General features: G+C 35.2%; 1 protein-coding gene across 1 annotated transcript in view; it reads right to left on the bottom strand.

Moving 5' to 3' along the window:
* Positions 1–819: 819 nt before the first annotated feature.
* The window catches only part of LOC309634446 (uncharacterized protein), a 284,447-nt gene continuing 259,376 nt past the window's right edge, over positions 820–25,890 (bottom strand). Inside the window, exon 6 of the mRNA XM_082404524.1 lies at positions 820–4,396. Coding sequence (XP_082260650.1) covers positions 4,338–4,396 — 59 coding nt within the window. The 3' untranslated portion in view covers positions 820–4,337. The remainder of the gene's footprint in view (positions 4,397–25,890) is intronic.

A 25,890-nucleotide genomic window follows, 5' to 3' on the forward strand; every position in this document is an offset into this window, starting at 1 on the left:
AAATAGTAAATGTACTTTAATACAAATTGTCAAACTGCATTCTAAAGAGGTGTACTATTTTACACTTCTACCATCAATGTTTGAGAGTTTCTGTTGCTTTTCATCCTTAAAACCAGTGAATAGTGACAGTTTTTTTTTTACACCATTCTAAATGCATGTATAGTAATGCTTCATTGTGGGTTTGATCTGTGTTCCCTGATTACTGATTATGTGTAACATATTTTCTGCTACTTGTTGGTCATATATATTTTTTCTTTTGCAAAAGTTCTATTCAAATTTTTTAACCATTTTTGAAAAATTGAGGGTTTTTTTATACTGTATAAGGCATATATACATATATATATATGCTACAAGCCAGATATATGTATTATGTATTATCTGATATTGAATTATCATAATGTATTATAGACATTTTCCCCCCAGTCTATGGCTTGCATTTTAATTTCCTAAGGATGTCATTTAAAGACCAGAGTTTGGTTTTTTAAAAAGTTTTTAATTAAGTTAATTTAAATTTTTTTCATTATGGTTAGTGAAAATCTTTGTCTTTTTAATCAACCTAGCTAGATGTTTATAAATTTTATGGATACTTTTAAAGAAGTAGCTCTTAGATTTTTAATTTTTCTCTATTGATATTCTTTTCTCTATTTCACTGATTTTTGCTCTTGTCTTTATAATTTTCTTCTTTACACTTCTTTTATGTTTAATAGTCATCTTTTTCTAGCTCCCTTTTTTTTTAAATTTTTTAATTTTATTTTATTTACTTTTTATACAGCAGGTTCTAGCTCCTTAAATGAAAGCTTAGATCATTGATGGAAGACATTCTTCTTTTTTTTTTCTTTCTAATATAAGCACTAAACCTATAAATTTAACTCCAGGCACTGCTTTAGCTGCATCCCAGCTAAATGATATGCTGTTTTCATTTTCATACAGTTGAATATTATCTTATTTACCTTGCAATTTTCTTCTTTAATTCACTGCTTGAGAGGTATGTTGTTAAATTTCCAAATACATGGGAATTTTTTATATATCTTGTGTTATTAATTTCTTATTTAATTTTGTTGAAGTTAGAGGGTATATTCTGTATGACTTCAATTCTTTTTAGTTTATCTAAACGTGTTTTATAGTCCAGCATATGGTTTCTCTAGGTATATGTTCCATTTGTACTTGAAAGGAAAGTCTATCCTGTCATTGTTTGTGTATGTCAAATAAGTTTCAAGTTGTTTGGTAGTGTTGTTCAAACCTTCCTGACTGATTTTCTATCAACTTGTTTTATTACTAGGACAGAAGTGTTTTTGCACCCAACTATAATCATGGACTTTTCTATTTCTCATTTCATTTTTATGTTTCTGTTTTATGTATTTCTGAAGCCCTGTTTTTTTTTTAACATCTTTATTGGAGTATAATTGCTCTACAATGGTGTGTTAGTTTCTGCTGTATAACAAACTGAAGCAGCTATACGTATACATATATCCCCATATCCCCTCCCTCTTGCATCTCCCTCCCACCCTCCCTATCCCACCCCTCTAGGTGGTCACAAAGCACTGAGCTGATCTCCCTGTGCTATGCGGTTACTTCCCACTAGCTATCTATTTTACATTTAATAGTGTATATATGTCCATGCCACTCTCTCACTTTGTCCCAGCTTACCCTTCCCCCTCCCAGTGTCCTCAAGTCAATTCTCTACATCTGCGTCTTTATTCCTGTCCTCTGCCTAGGTTCTTCAGAACCATTTTTTGTTTGTTTTTTTAGATTCCATATATATGTGTTAACACATGGTATTTGTTTTACTCTTTCTGACTCACTTCACTCTGTATGACAGACTCTAGGTCCATCCACCTCACTACAAATAACTCAGTTTCATTTCTTTTTATGGCTGAGTAATATTCCATTGTATATATGTGCCACATCTTCTTTATCCATTCATCTGTCGATGGACACTTACGTTGCTTCCATGTCCTGGCTTTGTAAATAATGTGAAGCCCTGTTATTAACTCTATACATATGAAGATCTCTAGAAGTTCAATTTGGTTCTTCTTTACTGTTTCCACTTCTCTTGTTCTTATGTTCCTCTTTTACTTTAAATTCATGATCATATTTGTAATAGCTGTTTTAATATTCTTTGTCTGCTAATTTACCATCTCTATCATTTCTGCATCTGTTTCTATTGATTCATTTTTCTTTTGGTTATGGGTCGAATTTCCAAGGTTTTTTGTTTATCTAGTCCTTTTTGACTGTGACTATTACACTGATGAGTTTGGGTATTTTGTTTTCTTCCTTTTTTTTAGGGACCAGTAGGGAGTTCCTTTGGTCCACCCAACCTTTGGTAGTGCTGTATTAAAACCTTTGTTTTAACCCCATCAATATCTGTTTTGTTCATCCCACAGTTTAATAGCTGTCTAACGATTTCCACCCTGCTGGATGAATCCTGTGACTCTCCTGTTTCTTCTTTGATTTGTCCCTATCAGTATTTGCTTTATTCATCTTACTCCTTAATAAGGTTTTAAAAATTTCCACCCTAAGACTAGCCTTTTGATTCTGTCCTCTTCCTTTCCCCTTTCTCCTATTAACCTAATATTATTAGGATATGTGAGACCCATGAGGGGAAGCTGAAATAGCAAATTCAACAAGACTTCCTGAATGTTTTCTTTCTTTAAAGAGTGTTGAATTTTGTTTGGAGTGCTGGTTAGATTAATTGAGATTCCACTTAGTTCTTTCAGGCTTTTTTTAAAAAAAGCTTTCTTAGTGGAAGTCTGAGTTGTCTCTTCTCTAGAGCTAATTTTGTCCTACAACTAAGGTGTAAACTTCTTGAGTCTCTACTCTATGCTATGGGTGTTCAAAAAAGTCCCTCCATTTTGGATGACTAGAATACAAATGTGGTCTCAAAAGTGTTTTCAGGGACAAAGCCGGGGGTTTATAGAGCTCACTTCATTTTCTTTACTTCCTATAGAAAGTTCAGTGTCTGAAAACAGTTGTCTTTTTTTTCTTATATTTTGTCCAGTTTTCTAGATTTTTTTATGACAGGAAGGCAAGTCAGGTACCAGTTATCCTGTCATGGTCAGAAAAGTAATTTTGATCTTTATATTGTTAAAAAAATCTGTTTATAGTTTCTAAATTTTCTACAATGAGCAAGTATTACTCAGAAAATATATGTAATATTATTGCATGAGTTTTCTATTGTTTCTGTAACAAGTTACCACAAACATAGTGGCTTTAAAAACACAAAATTTTTACCTTGCAGTTCTGTAGGTCAGAAGTTCAGTAAGAGTCTCACTGGGCAATATAAAGGTGTTGACAGGGCTGCATTCCTTTTAGAGGCTCTAGGGGAGAATCTGCTTCTTTGCCCTTTCCAGCTTTTAGATGTTGCCTGCATTCCTTGGCTCATGGCCACTTTCTCCATCTCAAAGTTAGAAGCATAACGTCTTCAAATCAATCTCTTTCTGACTCTGATTCTCCTGCCTTACTTTATCACTGAAATAATTTCTTCTGATTACATTGGAACCACCTGGATAATCCAGGATAATCTCCCAACCTCAAGATTCTTAACTTTATCACCTCTGCAAAGTCCCTTTTGCAATGTAAGGTGACATATTCGTAGGTTGCAAGGATTAGAATGTAGATATCTATGGGAGACCATCATTCTGCCTTCCACAGTTATTAAGGTATTTGTCACCAATTATTAGGATAATAAATCATCATTCTTAGAATGTACTATAACAAAAGTTATTCTGTTTACATATTCCACATACACTCTGAAAGACATGAGGGCACCTGGGTTTTGGTAACATTTAAGCAGATTTTGCTATTGATTTTCCTGAGGCCGTGTGAAGTTGACATACTGCTTATGTCATAATGGATGATGCTTTGTCTACAGGGTAGATAACATATTTACACATAATTGGGATTTGCCAAATATGGTCCTAAATTCTTTGGTTCCCAGTCTCTGATTTTCCTCTAGCCTACCCCTGATTTCTTGTGACATCTCTGAGCATACCTGCCAGACGAATTTTTACAGCTATTACCACTCCCTAAGCACTGTACTGAAAATTTTATTCTCAGAAGTTACCAAAACATTCTCCTTTTGATATCCTAGGTCTATAAATGGTACCATAGTTTTCTAGACTTAGGCTTAAAACCACACTCACACTTGCCTAATTTTTATCCTGATCTTTACTTTTTCCACCTAATCTAATGTCAGACTTTGTAGGTTTTTTTTTTTAAGAAATCTGTCAGACGAGCTCTCACATACTTCGTTTCATTTTAATTCCCACAACCATCGCTGTATTTCAGGTTCTTGTTATTATAGTTGAATTTTCACAAATACCTTCTAAAGAGTCTTCTTACTTATAATCTTCATCCAAACCACTTTTGCTAGATGAGTCTTCCAAAAGATTCATTTCTACACAAAAATTTTTAGATTTTATTTTAGTGTTCATAAAATAAATTTCTAATTCTTCAGTATAACATAAACCCCTCCACACTTTCATTTTAACAATTTAAATCCTTCATGTTGTATCTCAAATTCAACTTCCTTTTATTTTGTTTTCCTTGACATTCCAGATTTTAGCAGTCTCTCATCATCATGAATGCATTTCTACAACAATCTTCTATCTTTCAGTAATTTTCAAAATATGTCTTGATTTATCTTTATATAATTACATCCTTTTATGTTTTACCCTTTAACTGAAACTTTCAAGTATAGAATTCATGTTTTATAAATCTTTGAACACTTTGTAATACCTAATACCTAGTGGTTAATAAACATTTATTTGTGGGTAAAGGAGAGTGAGATTTAGGGCTACATTTTTCCCAGGGTTTTTTTGTTGTTGTTGTTGTTTGTTTGTTTGCTTTGAGTGGATACAGTTTTTATTTTTTAATTTTTTAAATTAATTTAATTTTTTTTGGCCATGCCCCAAGGCATGCAAGATCTCCCCAATCAGGGATCTTCCCAGCAGTGGAAGCATGGAGTCCTAACCACTGGATCACCAGGGAGTTCCCTGGATAAAGTTTTGAAAACATTTTAAAAAATGCACTTTTATTGTGTCCTTAAAACAATTCTGTAGGGTTAGGTTAGATATCTCTATTTGAACAACTATGTGATTTCCATAAAGCAGTTCAATTACTGATAGACAGAGTCAGGTCACCTTATTCCTACTTCTACGTTCTTTCTGTTCCATTCTCTGGCTTCTCAGAATTTGACTCAATATTTCTTATTTTATTAAAAAAATTTTTAGGTCTCCGTGCAACCACCTTAGTAACAACATAGACTACGTTAATAATTTTTCTCTGAAACTGACCTCACTCTTGGTTCTCTGTTGGCAGAATAATCTTCCTATAGCTCATGAATCAAATGTACTTTGTTTTTACAGCAGAACTGAAAAGATTTTTTTGCTTCCTTTACTACACTGCCTTGTATTCTTGATTCCTCTGTTTTAGTTCACTCTTTTATTCAAATCGGAAATACAAAGTATACTTGGGTTGTTTTAAAACTGTCCTAAATATCTCTAGGGTTGACACCACTGTTAAACCTCATGGAAACGCTAGTTTGTTTGGCTGAACCTGGGACTGGGATCTGGGGAATTATGATAATTATGGCTCATCTTATGATCCCAGGCCAAGTATTTATTTTTCTTTGCTTTCATTGCTCCATCGGCAAAAGGTAAAATTTATTCTGTGTAACCAGAAAGTCGATTGCAAAGAATAGTAAAAGTTGCATGCAGTTTGTGAGCTTAAGGCTATATATAAAAGCTAAATATAGCCATCACAACTGCTGCAGGGGATTAGAGCTTTCAGATCCTTCTCCCTTGAGGCCCAGCAATGAGTATATTTCCCAGCTCCATTTTTAAGACCAAATGACATAACACATTTTTAAATGATAAATCTGAGGTAATTTAAACTCTCAATAATATTAACAATGATGATGATGAAAATGATAGATAGCCTTTGTTGAGCCTTAAGAGTGTACCAGATTCTGGATCAAACTTTACAAAACTCCTGAGAAGTATGTATTACTATCTCTTTTTTGAAGAAAAACAAAAATAACTGAGGCTTAGTCCAGATAAGTGGCTTGTTTGAATTCACAGAATTAGTGAGATGCAAAACTCTCACCTCTCTGACATCAAACTTGAGTTCATAACCAGCATACAATATCACTTTCACTGACCTCACTGGGCTCACAGCAGATAGCTGTGAAGTGGGAACTCTTGTTCTTTGTGACAATTTGACTCATATTCTTAGCATAACAAGTATTGTTATGCTAAGGATATTTTAACAGAAAATAAATTAGAAAATAACTACAATTTTCTGCTTACTTACAATTTGGTTTAAGTATATGGTCCTATGCTGTCTTTGTTGGTTTTCTTTCCTTCCTTCCTTCCTTCCTTCCTTCCTCCCTCCCTCCCTCTCTCCCTCCTTCCTTCTTTTCTTTCTAAAAGTTAATGGCTTTGAACTTCAATTCTAATACAAAAAGGATTTGTTAAATTGCCATCTATTTCCAACACCTATCCACCAAGTCTTCATTAAATTGTAGCAATATTTTGGAGACATTTAGAGCAAAATTTTTATTATTATTATTATTGGTGTAATTGCTTTACACTGTTGTGTTAGTTTCTGCTGTACAGTGAAGTGAATCAGCTTTATGTATACCTATATCCTCTCCCTCTTGGACCTCCCTCCTGCCCCCCATCCCACCCGTCTAGATCCTCACAGAGCACTGAGCTGAGCTTCCTGTGCATTATAGCATGTTCTCACTAGCTATTTTACGCATGGTAGTGTATATATGTCAATCCTAATCTCCCAGTTAGTCCCACCCTCCCCTTCCTCTGCTTTGTCCACATGTCCGTTCTCTACATCTACATCTCTATTCTTGCCCTCCATATGTGGAATCTAGAGCAAACTTTTGACTTTTGTGACATGTCATCTAATTTGAGATAGTAACAGTAATACCTTCTATTTATTGGGCAGTTTATTACTAATATCAGAACCTCTCTCTAGGCAATTGTTCCTCAATTTCATTGGTATCAATGTAGCATTCAAGGTGTTTTGGCAACATAATAGAGCAACTTTCTTCATCCCTTGGTTGTTATGGCTAACAGAAATGGCACAGCTGCATACAGGATAGACCATCATCCAGAAGTACACTCATTACATATTCATCGATCTCCTCTCTTGTTGAGGTATCAAGGCTTTTGGACCTTATTAGATTCCACCAATCCATTCATTCATTCCACAACAAAACACTGGGCACAAGAGTGAACAAAACAGGTAAAATTCTTAATTTCATGGAGCAGATCCAATGCATATATTATAGTCATGTTCAACAATCTTTACATACTCCTTAGGCTGGGTATAGTTTGTCTATGGGCACAGGACTCTGGAGATTTGATGAAAAAACTCAGCTTAAATTTTTAGATTAATTATCATACAAATATTTTTAGGTTGTTACTCTTTGGGCCTTATTAGTCTAGATGTATTTCTCCTTGGATAATCTTGGTTCACCTGCATTTTTCCTTTTGCCTTTTGTTTTCTTCAATAACCTCAGCCCCTGACCCCTTCACCAATTACTCCCCCTCCCCACACTCCACCATTCTTTAATATTTTTAAGAGCCCTGTCAGGCTTCATTTTATAGATGAGGAAATTAAACTGAAGGAAGTTAAATAACTTCCTCAAGGCCACACAGCTAGTCAGTGGTAGATCTGGGATTTTGATTCATATATATCTCACTCCAAAAATTGTATAACCAACCACAATTTTTATTCCTGTACTCTTTAAAAAATTTCTTCCATGCTTTTACTATTAAGTACTTAATCACATGGGATTATGACTTCTCTGAGATAGTCTGTGACTCCTGGCACAATCTAAACTCTGGTCTGTAACTGTGTGAATGATAAAAGCATATATTATTTTTGGTACAATTTTCAGCTTACAATGGTTCTGATCCATTGCAAATTGTAATGTTTCTAATACCATTCATTTTCAAGAGGAAAATCATCCATTTTCTTTGGAAAATTCTTCGGTCTTCTGTTCAATCCTTCCTGATCTCTACCAATCCCCCAAATCACCCAGCAGAAACCTTGTTCTATGGATAACCCTGACATTTTTGAATGACTGTATGTAATTATCACTCACTGAGTGTCTGAGGAATTCCTTTTTTGTGTGTGAGCTATCGCGAACTTCCAGCGTCTCAGGTTCCTTTATATAAATCTCCTCACCCAAAAGAGATGAACGAAAGTACTACCTTTTCTGATAGCTGTTCTGAACTTACACATTTTTCTAATATGACTGAGCTGAGGATAGTGGGATTAAAAAGGGGCCCTATGTAAGCAGAATGAGTTCTTTTTGGAGAGGTACATGGGGTCAAATCACACAAGGACACTCCATGGTTAGGAGCATCGTTAGAACCTGTTTTACCTTAGCAAAGTTACTCAACTTTTCTGGGTCTGAGTTTCCTAATTTATAAAATTGGGTATATTATACTAGACAGTGACTCTACATCAACATGGTGAAGGAGATTCTTAAGAACACAGATTCCCAGTCTCCACTTAGAGATTCTGGTTTAGAAGGTCTGAGATTGGTTTGGGAATCTCTGTATTTTAACTACTTGCCCAGGTGCTTCTATTTTGCAGACTGTCTCTGAAAAGAGATTGTGTGAGAACTACATCATATTCCATGCTTCAATACTTCAGTGGATTTTTGGTGTGACCCCATTAAACCTATTTTTTTCCACTTAGGATCCCTGTCACAAGTAGGAGAGAGCTATCATCCCAGCTGTAAGCCTCTCATTCAGGGTTCTTGCCACAGCCAGCAGTGTCCTTGGAGTCTAGTTCAAAGCTGGAGAAAGTGAACCATGGAGCTGGGAGCCATTGGTGGAGGGGCTGGCCTGAAGGAAGTGAAGTGTTTCAGCCAGAATGTACTGACGCACAACCAGGAAACCACAGACTGGTGAAAACCTTTCCAAGCCTGAGCCCTGTGATCAAAAGAGGTACAGGAAGTAGCTCTGCCAAGAGTCCTTTCTGCTGCTGGCTGGAACCCTGAGATTCTGAGGCTCTCTGAGTAAACTCCCTGAGCAGATGCTGTCACCTACAGAGCCATTACTAAAGCATTTTCTTGCTTTGCTCTGAGGTGGCCCCACTGGTAGGTGGGAGTGAGTCGCTCTCTCTTTTTTTCTCTTTCTTCCTTCTTCCTTTTGGCAGAGTTTGTCATCTGACTGCTCACTTTGATTTTTTAAGAAGCCATAGATTACTGGATTCTTACGCTTTGCTAACTGGCCATTGTTTGATGCTCAGGGCATGTATACAAAAACCAAATCCTCAAACTCTTAGCGATACCTAGATCACCTGATCAGCAAATATCAATACGGAAATGAACTTCCTTTATTTATCACATCATAACCATTATCCCTTCTCCCAGGCTAGTCTTCCTTTGTTCCTTATAAAAATAGATTCAAACAGAAATTACATTCAGATCCCTGTCACATAGATCATGTCTGGATACAAGGTCAAAATAATTGTGTCCCTGTGAATTTTCTCTTTCCTTGGCCAGAGTAACTGCCAGTTGTCATGCAATAAATCACATCATCATATAGCAGACCCAGTTAATAGCTGAGACTAGCAGGATAACTGAACCATGTCCTGAGAGCTAAGTGATGGAGGAATTGGACATGGAGCACTTCAAATTGATGACTTAGTAACGGGGTATTTTTCCTGGAAAGAACAGAATAATTCTGAACTATTGATTTTGTCAAGGGTACAAGCTCCCATGTAGAGGAAAATAAAGCAAGTGTGATGAACTTTTCATTTGGCCTTCTGCCTGGATTTCTTGCTTTTTGCCTTGTATTTCATGCCTCTATTTTTATTCTTTAAACTCTGACTAGATGGCCCAGCTATATTGGCCATGTGGCATAAAATCCACACTCTTAATCTGCTTGTTTCCAAAATCTCAGCAAGAATGAGGTGGCCAATAGCTTTTATGAGACGATGCTCTGAGTCTTAGCTTAGGTTTCAATAAGTTTAGGAGACATGAAAAGTTCGGTGGGGAGAGGCCCTACACCCTCTGTAAAGATTTCAGAGGTCAAGATTCAGGAGACTATACACACAAACTGAGCAACAACAATCAAGTGTTTTCTGAATTATTCCTCGCCTGGGACTATTATGTAAAGTAGAGACTTTGCAAACACATTGTGCTGCAGTGCATTTTGAGACATGCCTTTTTTGGAAAGTGCTAACTTTGTACACTGCTGACACTAAATATTTAAAAATAAAACTTTTTCTCTCTCTCTCTCTCCTCTACTTTTGGCTCAGTTTATCCTACCAAAACACACTTCAAAAGACATCTTTATAGAAAGAATGTTTCAAAAATATAATATTTCCATCTGTTATTTTAATAATCCATGCTCTGGGACTCTCTTTATGAACCATTTTCTTTTCTTTCCTCCCATTTAGATGTATAAATATTTGATTCAAAAGCCCTGAGGAATAGTCAGCCAATCAGGTTGCTGAATTGTGAACATTCCTAACCCTATAATTTTGTCTGTAGCAGGCATCTCCTGCTGTGGAACTAACTGCTAAGGGATATAGCAATGTAATCCTCAGACTGTTCCATCTCAAGGTTGCTCTGAAGTGGAGAGAAGGAAACAGTTTTAATTTTGATAAAATAAACTTTATTTTGTAACTTTATTATTTGTTTTTCTTTCTCCTTTCAACACTTCATAATAGACGTGTCTGGTAATTTGAAGTCAGCCTCCCTCGCTGAGGTGCCCTAGGCCACCCCATATTCTTGTAGCTTTTTAAAGAGGTAGTCACACAGTGTTTGGTCCTGTCATTCCAAAGTTCAGAACCCTATTTTCTTCTATGTCTTGTGAACCAAACCAAGCTGTATATTAACTCTTATTAAACATACTCAAATGGTGCTTTCCCAATGGATGACAACAGAAGATGTGTAAGCACTGTCATGCCATCCAGATATGTTGGAAATCTTAAACCATGTGCAAAACTTTAGTACCTTTCTACTTGTTAGACTTCACTTACCAGACCTCTACTTCAGTAATAATTGAAGCATTTAATGTTACAACATTAATTTAATGGGAACACCCTCTTTGATATAAACTTAAACATGTTGCTAGGAATAAAAGATCTTTATGGATAAAATTTAATATATTTTGAATCAAGCTCAAAGAGATCTTTTGTTGTGTGTGAAGAATAAAATAAAAATTCCCTTTATAAAATTTTATGGCTAGATGGGTAGGGAAAAATATTTTCCAGGATCAAAATATTTTCTCATTTCTTCTTGAATTAACAAAAGTACAAAGTTATAGATATGCACATAAAATTAAGCTTAAGTATTAGAATGTAAATAGCCAAACCTTTCTGGAGACAATAGGGCAAAAATGTAGCAGAACTTTAAAAACGTTTATAACTTTGATCAAGAAATTATGCCTTTAGAAGCCTACTCAGGAAATAATCAGGAAATTATGACACAAAAGTATATATACAATGATGTTTATCACTGCATTATTTAAAACAATGAACAATGTAAAGAGTTTAAATTTAAACAAAAAAGCCCTTTAGCAGTCTGAAAAGGAAATCTCATATATTTAGTGTCACTTTTAAAAGATTGTTCTTAAATATTAGTCCTAAGTATTAATTTGAATATTGTCATCCTTTAGTGTTAATGAGCTAAACACTATATTAATAAGTGCTCACTTCAGTTTAGATATGATAAACTTTAAGATGATAATTTCTAGAGCAGTGGTTAACTTTCACTTCTAGTGATGACAGAATAGCTTGTATCTGACCAACACTCCAACAGTAACAACTTGAAAAGCTGGATAAATTCAAAAAAATTTTTGATGACACTGGAAAACTATAAGACAGCTAGAAATAGAGAGTTCAAGATCTTAAAAATAATAGAAAAACAAAGAGATGAGCCTAACATTTGGTGCTGCTTTTCCCATCAAGGATTTCCCAGTTTAAAAGCAGCCAAGAAATTAATATACTGAGGGAAACTTTTAGCAGTTTTATGGGATTGAAGGGATAAAAATTAGATATTGCAGTCTGTGAAGGTGTTGTATCTGGTAAATAATCAGGCTTTCATGTGGGACCCCTCAAGGACTACAAACTGAGAGTAAGAATGAACAGAATTAGCCCTAACAGAGACTGGAACAAGCTCTAAAATCAATTTAATCCCAGATTAAAATAAAGTGATCTGTGCAGGCCAATGGTCCACCAAGAGCAAAGTAAGTGCTCTGTGCAGGGAGATAACATCATCAAAATCTCCAACTATCTTTAAAATATTCCATACTCAATGCTGGCATTGAATAAAATATCAGACATTCCAGTAAGCGAGATCAAATGATCAAAAGTAGAGAGAAAAAACACTCAGGGAAAAGAAAAATTAAAAAGACCTATAAGGAAAAACATTTATTAGAGTTATGAGACATGAGCTTTTAAATAAATATGACTAATATTTTCAAGAAAATATAAGACAAGGTGAAAAGTTTCAGTAGAGAACCAGAATCTATACAAATAATTGAATTGGAATTCTAAAATTAAAATGTACAATAACTGAATTTTTAAAACAATAGATGGTTTTAAGAGCAGATTAGATATAGCCAAGGCAGAATTAGTGAATTCTAAGGTAATCAGTTTTAAAAAATCCAGAATAAAATATAGAAAGATAAAAAAAAGTTCAGAGGATAAGAGACATATAGAAATGGAAAGAATGATAAATGTTTAATTGCAATCCTAGAAGAAGAAAGAGATAGGGAATGGGGTAGAAGCGATATTTGAAGACATAATGGCTGACAATTTTCCAAAACTGCTGGAAAACATCAAGGCATAGATTTGAGGAATGCTATGAATGCCCAATAAAAAAATATGAAGAAAATGACACCAAGGAAAACCATCATAAATGTACTGAAAACCAAAGTGAAGGAGAAAAATCTTAAAAGCAGCTAGATAAAAAATATTTTGATTTCAAAGAAGAAACAATGAGAATAATAACTGACTTTTCAATCAAAATAATGGAAGCCAGTAAATAATGGAAATCATATTCAAATAGCTGAAAGAAAAGAATTTCTTACCCCAAATTCTGTACCTGGTAAAATTATCTTTCAAAATTAAGGTAAAATAAAGAAATTTCCAAGCAATCAAATACTAAGATTCTTCATCAGAAGAACATCACTAAAGGTGATTGTAATGGGAGTTCTTCATGCAAAAGAAAAATGATCCTAGATGGAAGCATGGGAATACAGGAAGAATTAAAGAGAAGTTAAAGTGAAATACAGAGAAATGAAAAGGGTAGATATTTAAATAAATAAATAAATAAATAATACTAACAATGGTGATGATGGTGGTGATATCTTGTGGGGTTAAGAGATACATATAAATCAAAACACATGACTTGAGAAGCACAAAAGTATGGATAGGAGTAAAGGAGTTAATGTCCTAAGGTAATTGCATGTGTAGAAAATGTTGAAAGTATCAATTTACATAAGCCTTTTATAAGTCAAGGGTGCATGTCATAATATCTACAGTAACCACTAAAAATAGTGGAAACATTTACAACCAAAAACAACAAAAAAAGAAACAAAATAGTAAAATGGTAAGTTTAAATTCAAGTGTATTAGTAATTACATTAATTATAAATGGACTAAATACTCCATCTTGAAGACTAAATCATCAGACTTGTGTAAAACACACACACACACAACTGTATGCTATTTATAAGAGACACACTTTAAGTACATAAAAGATTGAAAGTAAAAAGGTCCAAAGATATATATCATGTAAGTTGCTTTACATGTGTCTTTGACTTCTTTCTCTACTTAAAGAAACCAGAAGTGAAAATCATAGACAAGACTTTGTGTGATTTGTGAGTGTGGTTAATATCAATACAAGAGAGAAAATTTGAAATTTCAGTCAGTGCATTCAAAATAAAGGTCTTGGCCTTCTATCAAAAGATTGTAAAATGAATGAAATTTAATGCTTTGACCTAAAATGTATATATTAGTTTGTTAGGGCTGTCATAATGAACGTAGTTTGTGGAGGTGATAGATATGTGATTTCTGCACGTATCTGTTTGTATGAATTAACATGAGTAAAAAGGCTTTTGTTTAGGAGGCAGAGAAAGGAGTTATGTGAAAGAGTAAAAGTAAGGATGGACAAGAATGGCCAAGAGAATGGCATTATGTCTGCCTTTTCATCTGGCCTCATGAACTGATTTTTAGCCTTTTTGTAGAGAGATATTATAGACCAAAGCTTCAGGGTCTCTTTTCCAGAAAGATTTGAAGGAACTCTGGGCATAAGTACAACTGCTATTGGGACCAGTAACAAAATGCAACCCAGAATAGGAAAGAAGAACTATTTCTGTCCCTTGCCTTACACTGTAGGTCTAGTACTCTGAGGCTTAAAACGTCCATCAGCTTAGATTGCTTTGCCTAGTAGGGCAGGGCACTGGCAAGACAGGCAACTGCAGAATCCCTTGATACCGAGGCTGTCAGAGAGATGTAAGAGCCCACTTGTTCCTTGCACTTGTAAAAGCCTCCCTTGGAGGCTTGCAGAGATAACTTGGAGAAATTGTGGGGCTTAAAGTACCCTGGAGCTGAAAGACACAGATTCTTGAAAATCTGAGTTTTTAAATGTTGGTTACTTTATTTCTACCTAGGATCATTGGGTTAAAATAAGACATTTGTTTCTGTGAGGTTCTTAGTTGTCCCCTTGACAATTTGTTTTCCTCATTGTATGATGGGAAAATATAACCTCATAATTTGGGATATTGACTTAAGAATTATGTTGGAAAACTTTTTGCATGTGTATGGAAAGGGTTTGTAGTGGATGCTGTGCTGTGTGCTCCAGCCTTCACCTCTTCATCTCCACTTTTAGGTGAGGAAGACTCATTTCCATAGCTGACGAAAGTGCTGCTAGCTGAAAGCCTTTATATGTCTGCTCTCCCTTGGAATCCCCTCACCAATGATCACACTCTCTTTCCAGGGCTGCCTTTGTCCAATGACTGGAGATTATAAAGGCCCTGCCCTGACCCCAAGTTGGACAACTCTGAAGGAACATTCCCGTTTCAAAGTTGCTACTGAGTTCAGATGAGTCCTTTATTGTGCCAGCATTGCAGACTAACATCCCTATCTTCTGTTATGCTCCCTGTCACAAGTTCTTCTGTTCTTTTGTCACAAGTGTTAATTCCAAGAGTGTTTCCTAATGAATATCCTGCACACAAATCTCTGTCTTAGTCACCACTTCTTAGGAAATTTGTAACAGTCTTGTTCACTAACTTCCACCTTTCTTTATAGTTTTCTAGGATATGAAAAGGGACTTAACTTTATTGAGAGAGGCCACTGTGATTCATTGCCATAAACCAACCTTCCAGATACCTGAGTGGCAAAATTTCCCACAGTTTTCCAGGGGGCATTACAAGATGTTCAGGAACACTCATGGTTTTGTATTTGTCTAAATTTATGTTAGCTACATGTGTTTAGATGAAGGAAAACTATTCAACTTAGATTTAAAAATGGGGACTATTGTTGAATGTAAGATTAACTCAAAGAATTCAAGGAAAAAAATAACTAAACTTAGGATTGTAGAATGGGGGGGCGGTATTCTTGGAACATCACTGATCTTGAGAGAAGATAGAGGTTCTCTTTTATTTAGAACTTTGGTTTGATGATTTTGCCTCTAAGCAAAACATGGTTGGGTATCATCCTATTCCCCTCTCTTTTTTCTGTCCAAGAAATTTGACTGTGGCAAAGTTGGAGAATTTCTATCAAAATGTGCTCAAAAATCAATAATTCTTCAGGGAAATCTAAATTAAAACCTCAATATGAGCCTACTACACAGCTACCAGAATAGATTGGTAAAGATGTTAAGCAAATGGAACTCTCACACAGTGCTGGTGGGAGTGTAAATTGGTATAACAAAGTTAGAAAACAGTTTGTTACTATATACTAAAGATGAACATATGTATATCCGATGACCTAACAATTCTACCCTTAGGTATATACCAATAGAAGTACATACATTTGATGATCAAAAGACATGTATGAAAATGTTTATAGTAAAATTATTCAAGTGAAAACTGAAAATAAGCCAAATGTCCACCAATAAAAGAATGGATGAATAAATTGTGTTCTATGTATATACTGAAGTACTAAATAGCAATGACAATAATCAAACTGAGTTACATGCATCAACATGGGTGAATCTCACTAACATTATGCTGAGTGAAAGAAGCAAGACACAAAAGAGTATATATTGGACAGGGATGTAAATTTCAAAAAACAGGCCAAAAATACATATGATATTAGAAATCAGATCTTTGTTACCTGGGGTGTGTGTATAGTAACTGGAAAGAAGCACAAGAGGGCTTCTAGGGGTTATGATGACTTCTTTTTCTTGATCTGGCTCCCTATTGCATGAGAACGTTTACTTTGAGAATATTCATTAAATAGTACAATGATGATTCATGTATACATCAACAAAGGGAGGGGAAAAATACTCCAGAGGGAGTTTTATTCACATTATGGGAAAAATAATTTTTTTTTCAGTGAAGAAATGAGAAAGGAGTACAGAAATAGCTCATTTGAGTTTTGCTTCCTTAAAAGGGATTTTTAATAATTTGGAGTATACTCCACGGAATTTTGGGATTCAAAAAAAAAATCAAAACCTAAAGATTATAACCCTTTTTAATCTTTCTAAAATTAGTATTCAATCATGACCTCTGATTTCTGAAGCTGTTAGGCATGAATATTTTTCTTAAATGAGATATTCCTTTCATTAATCTTAACTAATGAAGAAAACTGTGCCCATTTACATGTGGCCCATTGTAGACTGTGATTTAGAGCACCAGAGAGTCCCAAGGATGGGTCATTGTTTGATAAATGGGGTAGTTATTTAACACTGCATCTGTCTCATCATGCACAGATCCAAAGGGAAAAGACGCAGGTGGTGGGTAGACATGATACTTTCTTACAAACTAATGAAGTTGAAAACTCTGATTAGAAACTTTGGGAAGCTCTGGGTTACTGTAAGAATGTAGAGGGTCAGGGAAATAAGCCTGTGGAAGGAGACCCCAAAGAGGAGAAGGCTGAAGGCTAAAGTAATCTGTTCCTAGGAGACACATTCAGATATGAATGAATCCATAACAGACCATTTTTCTACTTTTTTGCTTTGAATGTATATAAAAGCTAGCAAGCTGTCTCAGCTGAGTGGGTTTTCTGGTTTTGGTTTTGGGGTTTTTTGGGGTTTTGTTTTGTTTTGCACTTTAAAAAAGGGCATGGACTCTATTTAAGCACAGATACGTTTCCTAGCAAGGAAGGAAGGGGTTTAAAATCACAACTTCCTGGGGCAACTGGTTCCTATGCACTTCTGACAGGAAGGCAGGAAGTGGAGTGGGGACTGGGTCACAGTATTTAGGCACAAGAACCTCACCAATGAGGAGGAGTTAGGCAGGAAGAAGAGAGAGGAAGAGAGGCCTTGAAGGAGGAAAAGAAAAAAGAAACGGAAGCGTCCTTGAGAAGATGGAGGAGGAAGGGGATGTGGAGGAGAAAAAGGAGGACTTGGGGGAGGAGGAGGGAGGTGGACAAGGTTGACTATGCCAGACATCCTCGGCCTGGGTTGGATCAGCTGGGCCTTCTCCAGAGGAAGAAGTTGCAGTGGGAGAAAAGGTCAGTGGGAGGACCCCAGGGTCTGGCACACTTGTAGAAGTGGTGGCCCAGGTTGGGCCCAGGCTTATCGCATGGTTAAAGATGGAATGATTTAGCTTGAGCTAGAGTTTCTATCTGAGAAGCCAAGAAACAGAGTAACAGACAATGGAGGGCGTATACACTATAGCTAGGATACTTCTCCAAAGCAGAGTATAAGCCTCCAATGGAATGCAAACAGAATTTCTTAATTGTCTCTTCAGTAACATTTGCATATGCTTAGAAACTAGCATGGTCAAATGCTTATTTTTCAGACACAAATTACAAGGATGCCTCATAAGTGTTTTAATATTCTCAACAATGATCTTCAATCAGTTTGGCATGGTTTTTATCTTTGCAAAAATAAATTTTACAAACAGTTGAACTATCTTAATATTTTGAAGCAATTTGTACTTTCTCTAGAATTTTTGCCATCTTTTAATGTGATGGTGGCAAAAAAAAAATTCCTTCAGGGAGTGAGAACAAAGAAAAATGAGACTGCTTTGGATTTACTTTTATACTTTTTCCAGTAGGCATGAAATCAGTGTGATAATTCAAAGGGATTTTCAGAAAGAAGAAATGGTGGGGACAAAGACTCTGAAAAGAAAGCATGTAGATCTGTGTGCCTGGAATGGAGGCTTGAGGAGGAAGAAGACATTCACTCCCATACCATTAACCATTTGATCCTGTTTGTCTCTTTACTGACCATCCTTTCCAATGTCAATTTCTTGATGGATTTTGATTCTGAGGGTGAGAAAAGGGAGCCAATCACCCCATCTGGAGCTCTGGTCCCTAAAAGCATTTTGTACTCTCCTACTCTCTATGGCATCCGTGGGCTTCCTTTCTGATCATTCATCAAAGTAAGGGACCATCTGCTCTGTGCTCTGTCTGCTCCATGGATGAAATCAAGGCATGTGTTATATGGCTCCATTCCAGCTTCCCCTTCTTTACATCTGTTCTGCCCCTTTGAACAGCCCATGGGGCATAACTGATGTCTCACCTTACTGCAAGGTGCATGACCCCTTTGCTTTCAGTCCTCTTTTACTTTGAAAAATACCTGCACCTCCTGCTGTTCAGGTGTTATTGTAGAAATTCTTACCATATACCAAATCACTAGTTATTTAGATTTCTTTGGCAGTTACCCATTTTACCAATGAAAGGTATCAAAACCTTTCATTAAAGGAAATTCAACATTTCAACCAATTCTTCTATTACAGGAAGAATAACAACTTTCAATTTATATATCCCAATGCCTTTGAAGTACATTATTGACATTTGCTAACTCTACATCCTTGGGTTCCTCACCTCACCTCACAGGAGAGGGTTTGAAGCTAGAACAACCTTGAAACTACAGAGTCTAAAATGAATTAAAACAGGCCTGGGAATGAAGTGACAGGACTAAAAAGAATATTGCAAAGGCCTTCCAAAAAATTGTGTGTGTGTGTGTGTGTGTGCGTCTGTCTGTCTGAATATGTAATTTACAAATGTGCTTTTTTTTTTTTTTTTTTACAAAACCAGTGAACCAGAGAAGAACCTGTAGATGACTAGGAGAAATAACTTTAAAAAGATTTTTTAAATTGAAGTATAGTTAATTTACAATTGTGTGTTAGTTTCAAGTGTACAGTAAAGTGAATCCATTATACACACATATACATATATTCTTTTTCAGATTCTTTTCCATTGTAAGTTATTACAAGACATGGAATATAGTCCTTGTGCTATACAGTAGGTCCTTGTTGTTTACCTATTTCATATATAGTAGCGTGTATATATTAATCCCAAACTCCTAACTTATCTCTCCCCCACCCCGCTATCCCCTTTGGTAACCATAAATTTGTTTCCTATGTCTGTAAGTCTATTTCTGTTCCGTAAATAAGTTCATTTGTACCCTTTTTTTTTATTTCACATGTAAGCGATATCATATATTTGTCTTTCTCTGTCTGACTTACTTAGTATGATAAGTCTTTGCTTTAAAGATTTTATTCTTCTCCTCTAAATATGTGTTGGTTATTTTATGTTCTTTGAATTTCATGTGAATTTTACAACTAACTTGCCAATTTCTTTAAAAAAGAAGTCTTCTGAATCTGTTGAATCTATAGACCAATTTGGGGCAAACTGACTTCTTAACTATGTTGAATATCTCTATTCCCAAACACAATATATCTCTTTGTTTATTTGGGTCTTCCTTCATTTCTCTCAGCAATGTTTTGCAGTTTTTAGCTTACAGATTTTGTAAGTCTTTTGTCAGTTTTGTCCCTAAGAAGTTTATATTTTCTTATGCTACTATGAATTATATATTAAAATTTTTTTTATTTCTAGTACATAGAAATAAATTTGATTTTTGTTTATTGATCTTGTATCCTGTAATCTTGCTAACTCACTGATTGGTTCTAGTAGCTTTTTCATAGATTCCATTGGATTGTCTACATAGAGAACATGTCTGTGACTACAATTTCATTTCTTCCTTTCCAATCTGGATGCCTTTCATTTATTTTTCTTACCATATTTTACTGGCTAGAGCTTCCAACTTAATGATTAATAGGAGTGGTAGAGTAGGCATTTTTGTCTTATTCTTGTACTTAGGGCGAAAACATTTAGTCTTTTACCATTAAAGATGACATTAGGTCTTTCAGAGATGACCTTCATCAATTTGAAAAATTTCCCTTCTATTACTAGCTTACTGAGAGTGTTGACCAGGAATGGATGTTGATTTTGTCAAGTGCTTTTCATACATTTATTGAGATTACCATATAGTTTTTCTCTTTATAGTTTAATATGGTGAATTACATTAATTTATTTTGTATGTTAAACCAACCTTGCATTCATGGAAGAAACTCCATTTGTCAATGTTATGTTATCATTTTTTGTATAGTTTCATTTGTTTGCATAAAATATTGTTTAGAATTTTTGTATCTTTGTTCATAAATGATATTCGTCTATCACTATCTTTGCTCTTATGTCTTTTTCTGGTTTAGTATTTGAGTAGTACTGGAACAAAATGATAATTTGGAAAGTATTCTCTTCTCTTCAGTTTTTTGAAAGTGTTTGTGTAAAATTGTATTATTTCTTCCTTTAATATTTGGTGGAGTTCACCAAATTAACAACTTAAATGAAATGGACCAATTCCTTGAAAGACACAAACTGCCCAAGCTCACTCAAAAAGAAATAGATAATGTGAATAGCCCTAAATCTAATAAAGACATTGCATTTGTAGTTAAATTTTTCCCATAAAGATTATGATTGGACTTGGTGGATAGTTTTCTTCATATTTCTTGTGCTTGGAATTAATTAAGCTTTTTGGATCTTTCAGTTTATAGTTTTAATCAAAGTTTTTTAAAGTGGCCATTATTCCTTCAGGTACTTTTTCTGCCTCTCCCCACATCTCTTTCAGATACACCGATGTTAGGCTGATTAAAGTTGTCCCATAGCTCACTGATGCCATTTTTTTTTTTTAAACATCTTTATTGAAGTATAATTGCTTTACAATGGTGTGTTAGCTTCTGCTTTATAACAAAGTGAATCAGTTATACACATACAATATGTTCCCATATCTCTCCCCTCTTGCATCTCCCTCCCTCCCACCCTCCCCATCCCACCCCTCTAGGTGGTTACAAAGCACCGAGCTGATCTCCCTGTGCTATGTGGCTGCTTCCCACTAGCTATCTATTTTACATTTGGTAGTGTATATATGTCCATGACACTCTCTTACCCTGTCACATCTCACCCCACCCCCTCCCCATATCCTCAAGTCCATTCTCTAGTAGGTCTGTGTCTTTATTCCCGTCTTGCCGCTAGGTTCTTCATGGCTTTTTTTTTTTTTTCCCTTAGATTCCGTATATATGTGTTAGCATACTGTATTTGTTTTTCTCTTTCTGACTTACTTCACTCTGTATGACAGACTCTAACTCCATCCACCTCATTACAAATACCTCCATTTCATTTCTTTTTATGGCTGAGTAATATTCCATTGTATATATGTGCTAAGTGTAAGGCCAGACACTATCAAACTCTTAGAGGAAAACATAGGCAGAACACTCTATGACATACATCACAGCAAGATTCTTTTTGACCCAGCTCCCAGAGAAATGGAAATAAGAACACAAATCAACAAATGGGACCTAATGAAACTTAAAAGCTTTTGCACAGCAAAGGAAACCATAAACAAGACCAAAAGACAACCCTCAGAATGGGAGAAAATATTTGCAAATGAAGCAACTGACAAAGGATTAATCTCCAAGATTTACAAGCAGCTCATGCAGCTCAATCACTGATGCCATTTTATGTATTAATTTTTTTTTTCTCTCTGTGCATTATCTTGGACAGCTTCTATTGTTTTATTTTCTTTCTTTTTTTTTTAACATCTTTATTGGAGTATAATTTCTTTACAATGTTGTGTTAGTTTCTGCTGTATAACAAAGTGAATCAGCTATATGTATACATATATCCCCATATCTCCTCCCTCTTGCATCTCCCTCCCGCCATTGCTTTATTTTCAAGTCCACTTATTTTTCCTTCTGTAAGATCCTATCTACTCTTAATCCATCCAGTGTATTTTTCATCTCAGACTTTTTGTTTTTATCACTAGAAGTTTGATTTGTTTTTTTTAAATTTCTTTTATGCTTCTACATAACTTTTGAACATATGGAATACAGTTAAAATAACCATTTTTATATCCTTGTCTGCTAATTCAAACATCTGTGTCAGTTCTATGTCAATTTCAATAGATTGCCTTCTCGCCTCATAATGGATTGTATTTTCCTGCTTCTTTGCATGCCTGGTAATTTTTGACTGGGGGTCAGATATTTTAAATTTTATACTTTGGGGTCCTGGATATTTTTGTGTTCCTATAAATCTTCTTGAGCTTTCTTCTGAGATGTGGTTACTTAGAAACAGTTTGATCTTTTGGGGTACCTCCTTTAAGATCTGTTAGATGGGACCAGAGTATTTGATCTAGGACTAATTATTCCCCACTAGGCATATCTTAGGAGCTGGATTTCTATTTGAAAGGCAATTACTAAGGGATCTTACTGTTCTATTTGGTCTTTAGGTAAGCAATTCCTGCAGGAAAAGTTTTCCAATGTTTGCTATGGCCAAATGCTTTTCATGTAGATATGAAAGTCTTGCCATATATATATATACATAAAATCTTTGAAGTTCTCTGTCTCACCACATGACAAAAGTTATTAACAAAGCTCTAGAGACTAGCTTGGTTATTTTGAACAGCAGCAAATTTTAACCACGTTCTTTCACTTGGGGCTGTAGCTTTCTTTACAGCCCCATAGAGAGGACCTTGACACTTTAGGCTGACAACACCTGCTCTTTAGTTTGACCACTTCCCTCAGCTTGCGTTGGTTCACAATGTCTTCCTCCTGGCCTCTGCTACCAACCGAAGGATTTGGCTGGTACCCAGTATGGAGGGACAGGCTAAAGGTGACACAGGTCAGCCATGGGGAACTGAATTAGAGAGGACTGGAACCTGATTAGGATGCTAAAGTCAAAAAAGTTCTATCTACTTACAAAAATATAACTTGTATACCAAAATGATCATTAGTGTTCTTGCCATCTAAACAGTTTTGTTTCAGCCTATCAGGGAATAAGAAAATTCATGAGGGACCAAGAAAAATGGTTGTTGTCCCAAAGTGGATTATGGAAAATTCCCCATGAGGAGGTAGTGGAAAAAAGACAGGAGATCTTCCATTTGTGGGTGGTCTAGCCAGTTTTATCAATTACCAAATCATGATTCTTATACTCTCAACTATGAAGAATAATTGTTATTCCCTATCCAAAGTGCTTTTCTTTTCAAATTATCCTCAGCCAAATTACTGCATTTCTAAAACCAACAGGTATTTATAGTACTTTGGCAAGAATGTCATATATATTTATCTTTATTTTAAATTTAATTTTTATAAATCCTTTTTAAAAAAAATACTGGTTACAAACATGGCTGTTAGATCCTTGTTGCCACTGTAACAACTTATCACAAACACAAGTTTATTATCTTACATTTCTGAAGGTCGGAAGTTTGTAATCAACTTTATTGGACTAAAGTCAAAGCGCCAGCAAGACTGATTCTTTCTGGAGGCGCTATGGAAGAATCTGTCTCCTTGCCTTCTCCACCTTCCAGAGGCCATCTATATCCTGAACTCATAGCTGCCTTCTCATGTCTTCAGAACCAGCAGCATAGTATCTTCAAATCTTTCTCTCTACTTTTTTATCTTCCGTCATTACATTGCCTTCTATCTCCTTGATCTCGTGCTTCTCTCTGGTAAGGATCCCTTGATTACATTAGGCACACTTGGATAATCTAGGATAATCTCTCCATCTTGAGATACTTAATTTAACCACACCTGCATAGTTCCTTTTGCAACATAAAGTAACATTTACATATTCCAGGGATTAGGACATGACATCTTGAGGAGCCATTATTCAGCCTATCTGGTATTTGGAGAAACGGCAGGGGTACTCAGGAGTATACTGACTCCATATGTATCTCTACGTATTATACTAGCTTTTTCCCACACAGCCTCATTCTTTGAACTCTTCCTAAATGTCTCACAAAATCAATTCCAATCCTTCCCAAAAGCAGAGCTTGTTGTACTACTTGCTGCGTGCCCCAGTTTATATACTATTTACTTCATTTGCACGTGGCTTTGCTGCTTATTAAAAATGCTCACATTTTCTCTATGGGTTCTCACTCATTTACTTATTTTTTTAAAGTGTTGAACATCTTTTATGGTCTGTATATTGTATTATGTATAGTTATGCAAAAATATATACATGACTTTGGCCTTCCCACCCTTCTCCTTGTGGTCCTTCTTTATATTTTAGTTGTAGAAGATCTTTTCTGCTAGTTTTCAAGTTTTTCTCATCACTAGTGTCTTTATAAATAGTTGTAATTTTGTTGTGTCCATGGGAGGAGGTGATCTCAGGATCTTCCTATTCTGCCAACTTGGCCACTTCCGCTGCTATTTATTTCTTGAAGAAACTTGGTGTTTTGTCCTGTGAATTTTCCATATTCTGGATTTTATTCAAAAACTTTATGAAGTATAAATAAAGTAATCAAACCTTCAGAAGAAAAAGTCAATCAGAACAGATTAAGGAAATAGCTAACTTAAGAACACATTTTCCCCTAAGTTTTCGTTACTAAGAACCTCCTTTTGTAGCAGATGGTTTATCTATTTCAACAGTCATTGAAATTGGTGCTGACTTACAAGACCTAAATGGTTAACATTGTTTGCAGTTCCAAAAGTCAGGAATGTATCCAGACAAAAATGTAGAGCGTAAAAATAATATACGTATACACTGTAGATGGATATGTATATGCACATGTATATCCACATATATTTGTATGTAATATGTACAGATCTAGATGTGTTTATAAACGTTTAAATATATGATTTAAAAGCTTATTTTCATTTTTCTTATGAAGTTTACTAGGTCAGTAAATGAAAGCTTTGACTGAGCCTACATTTCTGCTAGTAAACAAAATAGAAACTTAAGCAAACCCATACATTCCAAACATCTTTTTCTGCAAAAGAGATTTCTTTTAACCCTAAAATATATATTCATACTTTGCTTGCCTTACAAAAATGTTTGGATACAGCCCTAATTTCCCTGATTTATGATAAGTAAATATTTTGTCCTATCCTAGCCATGCTATGTTTATATTAAGAATAAATAATGTACATTTTTGGCAATTAATGCATACATTTAAGTTATTCACATCCATAGAAATAAGACAAATCATTTCTGTACTAAGATAATAGCTTCCCAACACATATCCTTGTTTCCATTTCCACCACTGCCCTCAACTCATTCCCCACATGGCAGACAATATAATCTTTTTTTGTTTATTTTTGGTTAACAGTGTAAGCATTTTTAAACTTAGAAATAAAGACATAAATTTTAGAAAGAAAGGACGGCTAAAATGGTTGAAAGTTCTTTGGAGTGGAAATCAGTTTGGGGATGATTTCTTTCTTCTTGTTATATCATTTCTGCAATACTGTTTGGCATTTTGTACATATGGAAAGGTTTTATTTGATAAAATAATTTTTTTCCCAAAGCACACAGTTGTAAATGGTTCACCCCTGAGGAGGATGCCCACTACCATTCTGCCACCTCTGTCCTGTGGCTCTGGGGTTATTTTTCCCAAGAACTATTTCTTCAGCTTTTCCTCCAGCCTCTAAAGTTTTGCCAAAAAAATTCCTTT

The sequence above is a fragment of the Balaenoptera borealis genome (genome assembly GCF_965194805.1).
Source record: "Balaenoptera borealis genome assembly, chromosome: 1".
Taxonomy (NCBI): Eukaryota; Metazoa; Chordata; class Mammalia; order Artiodactyla; family Balaenopteridae; genus Balaenoptera; species Balaenoptera borealis.